At 44.6% G+C, this 15,344-nt stretch overlaps 2 protein-coding genes across 7 annotated transcripts in view; one reads left to right on the forward strand and one right to left on the reverse strand.

Moving 5' to 3' along the window:
- Positions 1 to 12,608, reverse strand: TXNL4A (thioredoxin like 4A). Of its 6 annotated transcripts, XM_027118840.1 has the most exons (5): positions 12,024 to 12,127; positions 9,961 to 10,097; positions 9,492 to 9,561; positions 4,367 to 4,470; positions 10 to 420 (listed from the first exon to the last, which is right to left on the reverse strand). In XM_027118840.1, the coding sequence occupies exons 4-5, from the start codon at positions 4,408 to 4,410 to the stop codon at positions 249 to 251; spliced, it is 216 nt and encodes a 71-aa protein (XP_026974641.1). In that variant the 5' UTR covers positions 4,411 to 4,470; positions 9,492 to 9,561; positions 9,961 to 10,097; positions 12,024 to 12,127; the 3' UTR covers positions 10 to 248. The 6 variants fall into 6 exon arrangements, with proteins under 6 accessions (XP_026974637.1, XP_026974641.1, XP_026974636.1 ...); XM_027118836.1 differs by lacking the exons at positions 9,492 to 9,561; positions 9,961 to 10,097 and adding an exon at positions 12,304 to 12,483 and having other exon boundaries at positions 1 to 420; positions 12,024 to 12,192; XM_027118835.1 differs by lacking the exons at positions 9,492 to 9,561; positions 9,961 to 10,097 and adding an exon at positions 12,489 to 12,608 and having other exon boundaries at positions 11,952 to 12,192.
- The window catches only part of LOC113626871 (glyoxylate/hydroxypyruvate reductase B-like), a 22,837-nt gene continuing 19,533 nt past the window's right edge, over positions 12,041 to 15,344 (forward strand). Inside the window, 1 exon segment of the mRNA XM_027118842.1 lies at positions 12,041 to 12,155. The gene's annotated coding sequence lies outside the window, so the exon portion shown is untranslated.

A 15,344-nucleotide genomic window follows, 5' to 3' on the forward strand; every position in this document is an offset into this window, starting at 1 on the left:
TTTTGACTGTTCCCATCACCATGTATTTTATTTATTTCAGCTAGATATTTACAGATATTTGCTGATACAAAAATACAAGGACCAGGCAGACTGAAAGTTGAGGCAATGCCACCCTCACTGCAGAAGCCTCCAGCTCCTTGAGCTCTGTGTACTTTCCCAAACGCTTTCTCACAGGCTTTAAATAGTTGAAAATGTTTCCGCGTGAGAACGACCCCACGGCACTGCATGCACCAGGACTGGACGGGGGCTCAGTATCTGTACTTGGTGGAGTAGTCCTTCGGGGACACGACCAGGCCGCGGCCCTTCCGGGCCCCCCGGTACACCGTCTCGATGATGTCGATCATCTCCTGCTTGTCTTCCATGGCCCAGTTGATCTTGTTGTTGTTGCCAGTGCCCAGGTCGATCATGATGTGCTTGTTCCTGTAGGTGGGCAAGAGGGGGTCCGTGCTCGTGAAAATGCTTCTGAAGCAGAATCCCATGGAAAACCTACCTGTATCTCCCACTGCGAACGAGGACACACACAATCAAGCGGGTCCGCCACCGTTTAGCAGGCTAGAAACCACCTAAATGCTGCTTAAAGAAACACACAGCTCCTACCGCGTGCTCTCCACTCCCTAAGACAAAAAACCTACAGGGCGATCAAGGCCAAAGGACACAGCTTCAGTCACCTGGAAAGACAAACTGTTTTCCAGAGGGCTGCACTAATTCACCTGAAAAAGGCAATGTGTGCGTTTGTCACGGTGTTCTTGTGAGCACTTGGTGTAAACTTTATTGAAAGCCATACTAACTGTGAAATAAATGATATTTTGCATTTCTATAATTCTTCGTAGACTGACCTTTCAAGACGCTTCTTTCTGAAATGAATTTATACGGGCACTGCATAAAAGAAAGACATTAACGCTTCTTGTACCAGCTGCACTGACTTTTATCAATTTAGCTTCCTGTTTCTGCAAGGTTGTGCGTCTGGCCCCCGGCTGCTGTTCCATGGTGCGTGCCCCATCCATCCTGAGGTCACAGCGTGGCCTTCTTTCAGCCAGGGCGAGCTTCCAAAAGGCAGACCTGATGCTTCTCTCTTGCTGCAAACACTCACTTCCAGGAACCTTCCAAGTCCACACACTGGCCCAGGAAACCGGGCATCTGGGCCCCGCCACGCTCTCCCCTGAGCACCCGCCACTCCCCAGCCCTCACCTGTCCGTCCTCCCTCATCCCCGCAGGTCCCCAAACGTGCGGCCTGCGCTGCCCTGTGCCCTTGCCTGCGCTTGCCCGTTGGGATGCACGTGGCTCATGCCAACCTTACCCAGCAGCCTTTGGGCACTCCCCATCACCCTGCTGCGCTCAGTGTTTGTGCCTCTGTAAACACCTGTTGCAATACTGTGATTTATAGGAAAAATATATACTTGGTCACTCAGAAGAATATATTTCTCATATGCATTTGGTCTTCACCCACAGATCCTGGCTCACAGCTGCAAAACCTTCGGAATTTCCTGCAATAAGAGTGATGGGATATTTGGACTCTAGTCCTCCGTTCCTGAAGACACTTTAGGGCCATAAAGGTGAAACGGGTGCATAAGCACCCTTTCTGTCACAGTGAGTTTGTTAATGAAGGTGACTTCTAGATCCCTCCAGCAGGGTGCCCAAGAATCGCCTGTTGGCGTAGGGAAGGCTGCACACGCGCACACGCACACACGTTGCAACTGGGCCTGGGAACCCCTTTATCACCTGTCCCCTTGCATCTCCCTGGTTCCTTCTGCTAATTTACTCAGCTGTCGCCATCAGATGACGGTCTGTGATAGGAGGAAGCCTGTCTTATCTGACTTGATGTCCCAGCACTAGACATAAAAGCCAGCAGGACTCTATACGTATATATACTTGGTGAATAAATTAATTAAAATACTGTTACTACTTGTCTTAGAATCATGGAATCCCGGGTCACAGAAACAGTAGGTTTTGTCCCCTTTTCCAAGTGCAGCATCAGTCCTAAACTATCAAAACACACGGTGGCCGCAGCGCCACTCGACTCCTTTCTGCAACCTCCTTCCCTGTCAGGGCAGCCCCGCCCAGGTGGGCCCTACACAGTGCGGTGCCCACGGCCCACCTGGAGGGCTCTGGGAAAATGTGAGAAGCACGGCAGAAAAAGCCGAGATTGCCTTAAACAGCCTGTTAGTGGAAACGTGGCTTGGAAGGAGGTGGGGATGCATTTCGGGGAGTGGAGGAAAGGGATCCTTGCTGCACAGCGGCAGAATGTCTGTGACGCTGCAAAGTGATGAGCATGGATACCAGCCGAGGACACGGAAGCAAAGTCTTGAGGGTGCTGCCTGGGTTCGTACTGCTTATAGTAAAAGGAGGGAGACAAACCGGAGTAAGATCCGTTAACCCAAAAGATTTCTCAGCCTCTCCAGGTAGCAAAAGATGCTGAAATCCAGAAATGGCTGCTGAGCTGTTGACACAGAGGCCACACCACCTTCTGCTGAAACCTAGTAAAGACCTGAAAGTCAGAAGGTTCAGTCACAGGACAGGATCTTCCCCCAGGAAGCAGCCATCGGGCAGAGGACAGCCCCGGTGCCCAGGACAGAAACGTGACTGGCTCAGGCTAAGAGGGACAGAGCACGCAGTGAGAGGGGCTGATGCAACCCCAAAATGCTGCTGGGAGGAAGCAGGTTGAAAAATGAACCAGCTGCAAATGCCTTTCATAAAAAAGGCAGGAAAAACTGGGTAGAACCCTCCCAGGGGGAGGCACTGGGCCAGGACTATGGTCCCAGTGCCACATCGGAGCCCCCTTCCGAACCCTGACGCCCCACGGTGAACCCAAATCGCTTCCTGTGCCTGTCCCACACTGCGTCCTGGAGAGGGGGTCACAGATACGGAGTTGTGTCCAGGAGCTGTGCTTAATGGGTCACCTGGGAAGCCTCATCCACACCCAGTTTTGCACATGGGAGGGATGTGAATCTTTGGGAGCCGGACGGCAGGCTGCAGTAGGCAAAATGCTAAAGTAACTCCTGCTACTTCCCGCCCTAATCCCCGGGACGGTGCTATGATGGGACACCATGCCTCTGATCAGTTACACTGCACTGCAAAGGGAATTCTGCAGATGTCCCTAAGGTTACTCATCAGTTGATTTTAAAATAAGGAGACTCTCCTGGATTATTGGGTGAGTCTAATCCAATCACAAGTGCCCTCTGAAAGCAGAACAGGAAGCTGGAGCAGCTGTACGACAAGGACTCAACTCGCTGCTCAGGGCTTCGAAGACAGAGGGGCCTCTAGAGGCAGACAGCGGCCCCGGCGGCAACAGACCTCAGACCCCCAATCACCGGGAGATGAATCCAGCCCACAGCCCCGGTGAGCCAAGTGGATTCTTCCCTGACCAACTGCCTACATGACAGCCCAGCCCGTGACTCTGGCCTTGTGAGACCTCGAGGCAGAACCCACTGAGCCTGCCTGGACTCTGCCCTACAGACCTTGAGCTCATAAATGGTGTTGTTTTCAGCCACCAAGTTTGTTACAGAAAATAGGAACCGAATACACACCCTGCACACTCCACCCAGACCCTCCTCGACCATTAGGGAGCTCCGCTTCTGCAGTATGGCCTAATGTTTATATTGCTACTTACTAACTTCTGTAGTAACAATAAACAGTACGAAATTTTGACAAGTAAAAACAGTGATTTTTTTTTAAAATGGTGATTTCTTTCCAAATTAAACCTCCACAACAGAATTTTTTTCACTCATGATGTTACTTAACTTTATTATATAAATACCATCAAAGGTATTTGCATCTGCATCAGACTCTTGTGTACCTAACTCCGCATTTTCCTTTCATGCAAAGCCTGCCAATCATGGGTACAAATTAATTTAAGGTGATTAGGGAAAGTCTATTCCTTGAGCCCATGACTGACTGACTAGGGTACACAATAGAATTTTTCATCTGATAAAAGATTTTTTACACGATTTTGTATTTATAAGCAAAGTAATTAAGTACAGGTTTTCCTCTTGGATATCACAAAAGGATGCTAAATAGAGTCATTGATACATTTAAAAAGTGAGTTATTTTAAAGACATTTTTCATCAACAGATTAAATTTAAAGGTATCTTAAATTTCAGTAAGAATGTCTTCCATTTAATAACACTTCCCCTAGGTTCCTGGGCAGTTATTTCAAAACGGTAATTTGTTACTGAGTAAATGCTAAAACTGGAATTGTTACTTTGAAAATTATTTAAAAGATTGATTGCCTGGTGATACAAACTATATTATAATATGACTGCATAACTGATTTCCTCCTAAATAAAAGAATCTAAAGATTTCTTGATCTCATTAAACTTCCAGACCATCTATTCAATTTAAACAACAACTTTAAGATAAGAGAACATACCTGAAGAAAAACATGACAGTGCACGGATCGTATAACTCATACATTTTGTTGAAATCAGGTACTTCTGTAATATCCACAAGATAAATAACTGCGAAATTTTTAACCTAAAAGTAAAGGAGATTGGGGGAAAAAAACTAAAATAACAAATCAACTTTTTATTCTGTAAAAGCACATTCAAAAACAAAAACAGAAGAATTTGTGTATAACAGGACAATTTTCAAACTGACTCTGCAACATTTTTTCCCAGTAGAGCTGCCATGTAGGAAATTACTTCAAGAGGATCAGGGTCCTGAGCAACCGTCCATTAACATCTCATTTAATGTTTTTCAGAACAGCAAGTTATGAGAACCCTGCAGAAGACGTCCACAGATACATTATGCACGCTGATCTAGTAATAGTCTATGTGAACTTTTCCAATTTGTACTTTCACAAATACTGAATTACACGCCTTAAACAACTGCTTTAAAACATGCCTTTGGGATTCAGCCACACACTCCCCTCCTACTGAGGTCTGGACACTTGCACATACTAACGGCCTAACACCCCAAATCACGCTGCAGGTAACTAAGGTTCTTTAATTTCTTCCACAGCTGGAAGCTCATCAGAGAACATCTGGAAAACCCAGAAAACCATAAATAAAACCACCTTCAACCCCAACACCCCGAGCTGACTGCTGAGAATATACTTTCTCTATATTCTTTCCCATTTCTTCTGGTATATATGTTTATACTCTTTTAACAGATGTGATCGTAGCGTGATCACACTACAAGATTCTGCATCCTCCTTCAATTATGAGCATCCTCTTATATGAATCGTATACTTTACATAAGAGAAAAACAAAACCAAAATTTTATGGCTACATAACAGTTCACCAAGTGGCTATGCCATTATTTTTACCATTCTTTTGTTATTTCCTTTGACTTTTCATGAATATAAATAATTCAGATTTTCACTGATATCAATTATTCACATGTGCACATTATTACCCTTAAATTCACATACATACTTCATTATTTCCTAAGGATAAACACCTAAAATAGAATCTTTAGAACAAAAGACATGACATTTTAAAGGCTCCTTGTAAATACTGTCTCAGCGCCTTTTAGGAAGCTTATACCGATTTATATCATGGGTTGAATTATGCCCTTTCACCCCACAAGAAGATATACTGAAGTTCTGACCCCCAGTACTCAGAATGTGACCTGATCTGGAAAAACGGTGCCTGCAGAGCTCATCAGTGAAGGTCAAACGAGGTCATACTGGAGTCTGACCCCTAATCCAATCTGACTGGTGTTCCTATAGGAAAAGGGCCATGTGAAAACACACCAAGGGAGAAGCCACATGAACACGGAGGACTGGAGTGACGCACACCTATAAGCCATGGAGTGCCACAGATCGCGGAAGACGCCAGGAGCTGGAAGAAACAAGAGGGGATTCTCCCTTGAGGGTTTCAGAGGGAGCACGGCCCTGCTGACACCTTGATTTCGGACTTCTGACCTCCAGGATGTGAGGTAATAAATTTCTGTTGTTTTAATCTGCCCGGTTTGTGGCGCTTTGCTACAGCAGCCCCCGGAAATTCATAGAAAATGCACAACGTTTCTTCATATAAAACTAACTCTAAAAGCCTAACTGTAATTTACAGAAGAAATAATACGGTATTTGGGATTTGCTTTCAATACTGCAGCATGAAAAGCGTTTGAGGGGTTAAACGGTACAAGACTGACAAAATATTGGTGATTGCAGTAGGTACGGAGGAATTCACTGTTCTCTCCCCTTTACTTGGGAATATGAAGAACTATTTAATATGGAAATTTAAGCCACCATCACCCAGAGAAAGGAGGGAAGGAAGTTTACATTTAGTGGGCACTCCTTTTGAGGACAGACCTCGGTGCTGAGGTAGGGGAAGAACAGGTGTCTCTCCCAGCCACATGCCCCTTTCCTGGTGAAAGGAGAGAACACACCTGCAGAAGGTGGAGAGTGAGCTGAGCACCACGTGCTCACGTGGCCACAGCAGACACCGAGGTGGAGGACTGGGCAAGGCCAGCCACGCGCTGGCAGAACTGCTTCCTGCAAAAGTCACCCCGCTGGTGTTTAAGGTTCTGCCCACATCTAATTTCACTAAGCAGACATATTTTATTTCTTCCCACATAATAAAACAGATATTATATATACAAAAAACAGATATTATAATTTAAAAGATAGATACTAACATCACAGTATAACCAAACACAAACACACACACACACATCTGCCTCCTAAAGCATAAGATGACAATCCAACAAGAGTCCCAGACACCTTTCAATCCAACGGAAGCCAATTGGTTCTGCTTCCTAGAACCTCCAGATCTCCCAAGCTAAAGCAGAAATCGACCGGAGAAACCACATTCTCTTAAAAGTCACTAGAATATATCTCAACTAGTTCACGTATGAGGACATTCAACTATTCCAACTCAATGTCATATAATTTTCACACTGTAAACACTGGTTTTTATGTGAGACTTTCTAAAAAGGCCTTATTTTCTTTTGCCTTCAGTGATGAGTAAGAAAACCGTAGCTCATTCAGAAGCAAAAAACAACTGACACGACAGGATTTCATTTTCTCTTCCCTCCACATAAACCACATCATAACGCCTCACAAGGTCGGGAACCACACCTGCGATATTTATTAAAGAATGAACTTTAGAAATAAACCTGTATTTCAAAATTTAGGAAATATATTATTGTCATTATGGACTTAATTACCTAATCCTGAGTTCAAACAGACCTGCATTAAGAGATGGTCTGGTCCCGCTTCTTCCTTAGAGGAGGTGCCCTGACGGGTCCTCCAGCCCCTGCAGCTCTGGGAGGAGAAGGCCCACAGCACCAGCTGGCCTTTCTCTAATTCTGTGACCCTCCCAGCTTCTCTCCTTTGGAAGAGCTTGTCCTAAAGGGGGTTGCACGGATTCTATCATGATGCTTTCTACAAGGGCTGAACTATTTCTCCTGAATGTTTCACATCCATTAATGAATCTGCAATTAACTATAACCCTTGTGTATTTTTTTATATAAAACTGAAATAAGCTAGGTGTCTATGATCTTTTCTCCATTTAAAAAATGTCCATTTTGAAAACATAGAAATGGAATGGAAACATCACTGCTTTGTTTCCAGCCCAGTATTTTTAAAACAAGTTATATAATTTAAAAGTACATGACAGTCAGGAAATTCCCTGGCGGTCCAGTGGTTAGGACTTGGTGCTTTCACCACCAGGGCCCGAGTTCAATCCCTGGTTGGGGAACTAAAATCACACAGCCACGCAGCCCAGCCAAAAAAAAAAGTATATGACAGTCAAATAAAATCAATAGTATATAAGTGCTTTAAAATGAAAAGTAAATGTTTCCCTTTCCCCAGACCCACATGTTCTCGTGAGAAAACTGCATACATTCTGCTTTTCTCCAGCTAATGTCATTAACCAATGTCCCCCCACGTTACTAAATAAAGCTCTTAGGAAATCATTTTTAATGGTCAAATAATATCCCATCCAGGGGAGAAGATGCTCCACTTTAAATCCTAACGCCCCATTTCTGAGCCCCGACAAACTACTTCGTGGCACCTGCCTCTTGGGAGCTGCCGTGAGGACCACGCCGGGAGTCCATTTCCCTCCTATCACCGTGACAGGCCTACGTGCCACACACTGGAGATTACGGTCATAAGCATGCTCTCCCTTCACTGGGCATCACGGTTCTTTCCAGTTTTGCTATCAATCACAGCAACAGTCTCAGGGAGCCTAAGGCATGGCTGTCCTTAGGGCTCTTCACCCAATGCCAAGCTGCTTCCCAGGGGCTGTACCAGCTCCACTTCTGCCTGAGTGTTAGGTCTGCTTTCAACGTACGCCCTAAGAGTTAGACCTTTGATACACCTGAAAAATGACAGTACACTATTTTAACGTGTGCTTCTTTGAAGTTTATTTAACCGTTGGAATTTCCTCTTTTTTTCCAGTTCTGTGCCCATTTATCCACAGGGGTCTTACCTTTTTAAATGGTACTTTAAACTGACCTGCAGGAGTCTACAGTATCTACAATAATATTTTGCCCACTAGATTTGCAGTAATGTTAAGCAGCTGTTGAATAGTATTTTTTTTTTTAAATCAAGAACCAGATGTACAAATTTCCCTTCTATTATCAAGTTGTTTTCTAGTATATGTCCTTTTGATTGTCTAAACTAGTAACTGTCCTTTCCAACCCTGCTGCCATACATTTTACAAGCAGGCTGCTTCTTCAGCAAGTCAGTGATTACGCAGTTCAGTGGTCCTGCATGCTGCCAGGTGCCTCCGGGTTAATGTAACTCGTGCAAGTCACCAAGGCTGAAGGCCGTCGGTGCTGCCAGCCACGCTTCCACCCTTCTGTACAGAGCTCCTCCACTAGCTAAGAACCCACCTAAGATTCTGGAAAAAATGTTCTTGACTGTCAATTGGCACTATGTATTTTTGAAGTGTCAATTTTTACATTTTTAGATAGTTCACTTCAAAGCCATCAAAAAACTGCATGATAACTTCATTTCCTCAAATTACTGTTTGCCCTGATTGGCTGTTGGTTCCTATGACATTCCTCATTTGAGCATAAATTTCTGTTGATTCAACCTACTTTATCTCATGCTTAAGAATGACCCCCTGAAGTCATTCCTACGTAGTTCCATGAATACATTTACCTTATGTACAATCTAATTAGCACTTATGGCTACGAGATGGCATCACTGAGGTTTTGCATACTTTAAACTCTATCTGTATGAGCTTTGTAAACAGACCAAAATTAAACATCCCACTTATTCTTACATATAATGGGATTTAGAAGCAGTGAGCTGTGGCGAAGTGCGTTCCTACAAAATGGCAAGACAGCTCAGAAGTACACAGTAGTCTCGCTTCGAAGCTGTGCATAAAATCAACCCACTCAACAGGAACCTTTATTTTGGTTATCACTCTACCAAACTCCAGGCATCTGTCAACTTTAAACATATCTCTAGGTTTTCCATACAGCTCAAAACGAGCGCAGCACGCGGCGGGGCTGGAGCTACCAAGCAGCGAGTCGGTGAGTCCCGTTCCAGGAGGGACAGAGCGGTCAAGTCCAGCCTCAGCACTGGGACTCTTACTCACTTTAACACAGCTGGGGTATCCAAACAGGGCTCGCAACAAGACGAGGAAGATGCCCCATTATCTGCCGTTTCTGCAGAGGGAGATAGACAGTTAAATTGTTCTTTATACTAAAACCTTAAATTTCAAAAATTCCTATTGTGCTTCCCCAGAAAGGGCTTCCAGAATTATAAACTCATATTCTGCCCTTATACTAAGTAGAAAATAAAACATTAATAGTCTTGTAATGCATTTCAAGCTTGCATTCTGAATAACTATACTGTAATATAGTATTGAAAGTTTATTAAAATAGAAATCCAAGTTTTGGACAAAAGAAATGGAAGAACTTAAAAGACCAAAGAAAAGCACTCAAAGTGAGCCCAGTTAAACTGTACCAAAAGAGGACGTCTGCTAGTACTACAGCGATTTGCTCTCTCACTGATATACAGGGATTAGAAAGGAACAGTTCCGGTAAAACTCCCTAAAAACTTACGCTGACACAAAATCTGCCTCCTAGCTAAGAGCATCTTGCTGAGTTTTGCTCAGATACGAAGAGCAAACAACCCTCACGCCTCTGCCATCCTAGCCTCGTGCTGGGGGCAACCGGGTCTGGACATCCCCTGGTGCTACCTGCAAGGCAGAATCCAGAACACACACCTAAGTTACTTCAGAGTCGACACAGCAGTGGTTCGCTTACTGAACAGTGTCTTTGCCCATCTTCACTGAAGCCTGCAGTCTCTGCCCTTGACTACTGTAGCTTAAGCCATGCAGACACGAGTCCCCGACACCACCTCACTCTTGACCTCTGACGGGACTGGGAGGACCCCCGGGGGAGAACCCTGCTCTCCTGAGTTCCCCAGGCACCTCCTCAAGCTCCCGCAATGTCTAGGCGCCCAAGAGGAAGAAGAGGGGAACGGCTATAATCACAGCACTCCTACTCTGACCCTGACCTCGTTGAGGGGATTCTGAAAGTCATGTCAGAATTCCCTGGGGAGCTTCTTTAAAAAGCCGTTTCTGGACCTTGCGGCAGACCTGTAGAATCAGGATCTCTGAGATGCACTTTGGTATCCCAAGCGATACTTACGCTGACAGACACAGAAGGACGGTCCCTAATGTTCACAAGGCCACCTCCCCCAACTCTGCCTGTCCCACCAAATAGGAGACAGTGGAAATTACCGATGGCAGGTCAGATCGTTTTTCCTTTCCTAAATACAAAATATATCCTTACACCTGTTAGTCTTTACTCAAAGGCGTTATTTTAACTCAGCCCATATTAGCATATCCTACTCCTGTGAAAGAAAAGATGGGTTCAATGTTTCTTACTTTTACTCTTCGTTAAAATGAATAACCTCTCAAATTATCATGGAATATTAATAAGTTAAATATTTTATTAGCATCCTTTTGCCCTATTGCTACACCTGCAAAAATCTAAATCAAAGTTATCTTAGAATCCCTATGAGACAATTATAGAAAAAGAATTAAGCCCTGGTTATTCAACAGTGCCCTACAATTGCACTTTACTGTCAGCAAACAAAGGCCGGAGACAATCCAGTGTACTACATTTAAGAATTAGGAAAATTAGCTCTAACAAGTATAGTTCTACTTTCTCCCAATGTTTCCTGCATCTGAGTCACTCTAAGCTATAAATCGGGTCACTTAAAAGAGCACCGGTGGGGTAAAGAAACGACCCAAAGAAAAAGAACGGGATTTACTATGCTATCAACATAAATGTTCTGCTTTATAAACGCAACAAATAAACGTGGTACCAAAAAAAGGACAATCCTTTTAAACTAAGCTATTCAAAGTAAGCTCCTAAGCTCCTGCCAGTCTGCAAATGTGTTTTGCTCTGGGCACTACAGATGAAAATTTTTGAAAACACCCTCTCAGTTAAAACCCCTGTACGTTAATAGGAATTATGAACTTCTTTAGGGGGGCGAGATCATGAACTTCTTAAAAATTTGAAAATCGATGGAAAATTCTCCCAGAAAAGAACATAAGCTATTCTGACCAATTTCAGGGAGCCCATCCTCACATCCCAAGGGAAGACTGTCCGTTTGTGAATCCTACTGCTTCTCTTTCATCGGTGAACATGCCGCACTTTTTTTTTTTTTTAGTTTTTACATTTATTCTTTTTTTTATTGGAGTATAATTGCTTTACAATGGTGTGTTAGTTTCTGCTTTATAACAAAGTGACTCAGTTATACACATACATAGGTTCCCATATCTCTTCCCTCTTGCGTCTCCCTCCCTCCCACCCTCCCTATCCCACCGCTCTAGGTGGTCACAAAGCACCGAGCTGATCTCCCTGTGCTATGCGGCTGCTTCCCACTAGCGATCTATTTTACGTTTGGTAGTGTATATATGTCCATGCCTCTCTCTCGCTTTGTCACAGCTTACCCTTCCCCCTCCCCATATCCTCAAGTCCATTCTCTAGTACGTCTGTGTCTTTATTCTTGTCTTACCCCTAGGTTCTTTAAATCTTACCGGCAAAGCAATCCAACACGATGAAATGACCAAACGGAAGGCGGGACGCGTTGTGAGGCGGGGCTGCGTTACCTTTTCAGCTATGCTGTACAGAACCTCGTCCATCTTCATACAAGTAGGGTCCCAGTCGTGTCCAAACCGAATGACGACCACGCGGTCTTCTTCCGAGAGGATGGCCTGATCCACTTGCCAGCCATTGTGCAGGTGCGGGAGCATGTACGACATCTTGGGGCCGACGGGTCTGCGGGAGGGAACCACCGGCCAGCTCCTCCCAGCTCCAGCGCGGCGCACCCACGGGGCCCCCACCCCACGGAGCCTCACCCCGCGGGGCCCCCACCCCACGGAGCCTCACCCCGCGGGGCAGTCGGTGCGCTGCCGGGAAGGCCAGGCCCGCTTCCACCTCGACCCCAGACCCCGACCGACCCCACCAACGGATCGCCTCCGCCCCGCGGCCCAGAACCCAGGGCGAAGGGACCCTTGCGGTCGTGCACCCACGCCTCCCTCGCCACCCGCTCCGGCGCCCGGCCCGGCACGCACACTGGGCCCTGCGGCTCAGCGTTCCTTCCGGGCGTGTACGCACGCCCGCAGTGCGTGCGCGCCGGCGAGTGCGTGCGCGCGCCCCCGGGCAGGGGCCTGGGGGCCGACTGGGCGCCGCAGTGACGGGCGTGGCTGGGAGGTCCTTATGGTGAGAGACTCGGAGGCGGTTCGGCTGGGTAGGGCTGGTCCAGACCTGCTGCCTCTCCGGTTGGTCCATCGGAGTCTGAGCTCCTACGGTGCCACCGGGGCCCGGGGTGGACGGACCGGCCCGCCGGGACCCCGGGCTGGACGGAGAGGATGGCATCGCTGAGGAAGGGCTCGTCCCCGTTTACCCCCAGACGAAGTCCCCCAAATTAATCATTTTGGCGGTCAAGCTTTCCAGACGTAAACACAGTTGCTTTACTTGTCAAAAGCAAGTAATTAACAGAAGAGTCCTGGTAAGACTCACACGCGCCCAAATAATTTATTTAAATTAGTATTTCTAAACATATTTTATTGTGGTAAAATATATATAATACAAAATTTACCATTTTAGCCATATAGTTCAGTGGCATCGTTGACATCCTTGTACAGCCATCACCACTCCAAATACTTCTTTTGTTAAAAAGCTTTGTTGAGGTATTATTCACATACCATAAAGTGATTCCCCCATTTCAAATAAGATGGTTTTTCCCAGAGTTGTGGAACACTACAGTCTGATTATGGAAAATTTTCATCACCCCAAATCCTGTACTCATTAGCAGTCAGTACCATACTCCTCCCATCCCTTTGGCTTTTGTCAACTACTAATCTATCCTAGACATTTCACGTAAATGGAAGCATAAGTATGTAGTCTTTTGTGACTGACTTTGTTCACTTAGCCTAATACTCTCAAGGTTCACCCACACTGTAGCAGGCATCAGCACACTTGACCCTTGAGCAACAGGGGTTTGAACTTATACATGTAATATGTGTACTACATGATCTGCAATTGGTTAAATCTGCAGATGGGGAACCGCGGATATGAAGGGCCAACCGGAAAATTATGCGTGGATTTCTGACTTCACAGAGGGTCATGGTTGAAGGGTCAGCTGTACTTGGTTCCTTTTTGTTGCTGATTAATCTATTGTTTGGATATATTGCATTTTATCTCTCCATCAGTTAATTGACATCAGGGTTGTTTCCACTCTTTGGCTGTTGTGAAAAATGCTGCTATGAACATTTGTGTACGAGTTTTTGTATGGATTTTAAGTCTTCATTTCTCTTGGGTATGCAGGTGGCGTGGTTGAATCATGTGATGTTTACTGTTTTGAGAAATTGCCACACTGTATTTAAAAGCGGCTATACCATTTTACATTTCCAACAGCAATGTGGTGGGGTTGGATTTCTCCACATCTTTGTCTACTCTTATTTGTGTGTTTTTGTTTTTGTTTTTTTACAATGATATCCTGGTAGTTGTGAAGTGATGTCTTATTATGGTTTTGACTTGCATTTCCCTAATGGCTAGAGATATAGAGCATCTTTTAATGTACTTATTGGCAATTTGGAGAAATGTCTATTCATGTCCTTTGGCCACTTAAAAATGGATTAGTTGTCTTTTTATTATTGAGTTGGAAGAGTTCTTCATATATTCTGGATAGAAATTCCTCATCAGATATAAGAAAATATTTCCTCCCTTTTTTTTTTTTTTTTTTTTGCGGTACGCGGGCCTCTCACCGTTGTGGCCTCTCCCGTTGCGGAGCACAGGCTCTGGACGCGCAGGCTCAGCGGCCATGGCTCACGGGCCCAGCCGCTCCGCGGCATGTGGGATCTTCCCGGACCAGGGCACGAACCCGAGTCCCCTGCATCGGCAGATGGACTCTCAACCACTGCGCCACCAGGGAAGCCCTCCTCCCATTTTATGAATTGACTTTTCACTTTTTATTGGTATCATTTGCAGCATAAAACTTCTAAATTTTTATTAAGTCCAAGGTATCTGTTTTTCCCTTTGTTGTTTGTGCTTTTGGTATCGTGTCTGAGAAACCATTGCCTAACTCAAGATCATGAATATTTATTCCTCTTTTCTTCTTAGAGTTTTAAAGTTTTAACTCTTACTTTTAGGTCTGTGATCATTGTGAATAAATTTTTATGCACGGTGTTAGAGTTTTAAAGTTTTAACTCTTACTTTTAGGTCTGTGATCATTGTGAATAAATTTTTATGCACGGTGTTAGGTAGGTGTCCAACTCTATTCTTTTGGTTTTTTGTTTTGTTTCGTTTTGGCGGTGCCACGCAGCTTGTGGGATCTTAGTTCCCCCACCAGGGATTGACAGCTCTGTTCTTTTGTATGTGGATATCCAGGTGTCCCAGCACCATTTATTGGAAAGAGTTTTCTTTCCCCATCACATTGCCTTGGCTCCCTTGTTGAAAATCAATTGACTTTAAATATAAGGATTTATTTCTGTAGTCTCAATTCAATTCCATTGATCTGTATGTCTAGCCTTATGTCAGTACCACACTGGCTTGATTAGCGTAGCTTCGTGATAAGTTTTGAAATCAGGAAGTGTAAGTCCTCCGACTTTGTTCCTTGTCAAAATTGATTTGGCCATTCTGGGTCCCTCGCATTTCCATATGATCTTTAGGATTAGTTTGTCAATTTCTGCCAAAAAAAAGAAAGCATCTGGGATTTTGATAGGAATTGTGTTGAATCTGTACACCAATTTAGGGAGTATTGCCATCTTAACACTATTAAGTCATCCAATCCATGGATATGGGATGTCTTTCCATTTATTTAGACCTTCTTTAATTTTTATGACTTTTATAGTTTCCAGTATTCATGTCTTGCCCTTTTTATTAATTTTATTCCTAAATATTTTATTCCATTTGATGCTATTTAAATG

The sequence above is a fragment of the Aethalodelphis obliquidens genome, unplaced genomic scaffold, assembly GCF_003676395.1.
Source record: "Aethalodelphis obliquidens isolate GAN/ISIS:26980383/991018 unplaced genomic scaffold, ASM367639v1 scaffold19, whole genome shotgun sequence".
Taxonomy (NCBI): Eukaryota; Metazoa; Chordata; class Mammalia; order Artiodactyla; family Delphinidae; genus Aethalodelphis; species Aethalodelphis obliquidens.

Excerpts from the sequence above, each read along its gene's own strand:
- TXNL4A (XM_027118835.1), bottom strand. The coding sequence starts at position 12,176 with ATGTCGTACATGCTCCCGCACCTGCACAATGGCTGGCAAGTGGATCAG. Across the intron at positions 4,471-11,951 it reads CGTGTTGGATTGCTTTGCCG|GTTAAAAATTTCGCAGTTAT; the intron begins GTAAGATTTAAA and ends CTTTACTTTTAG. Across the intron at positions 421-4,366 it reads ACTGTCATGTTTTTCTTCAG|GAACAAGCACATCATGATCG; the intron begins GTATGTTCTCTT and ends GCCCACCTACAG.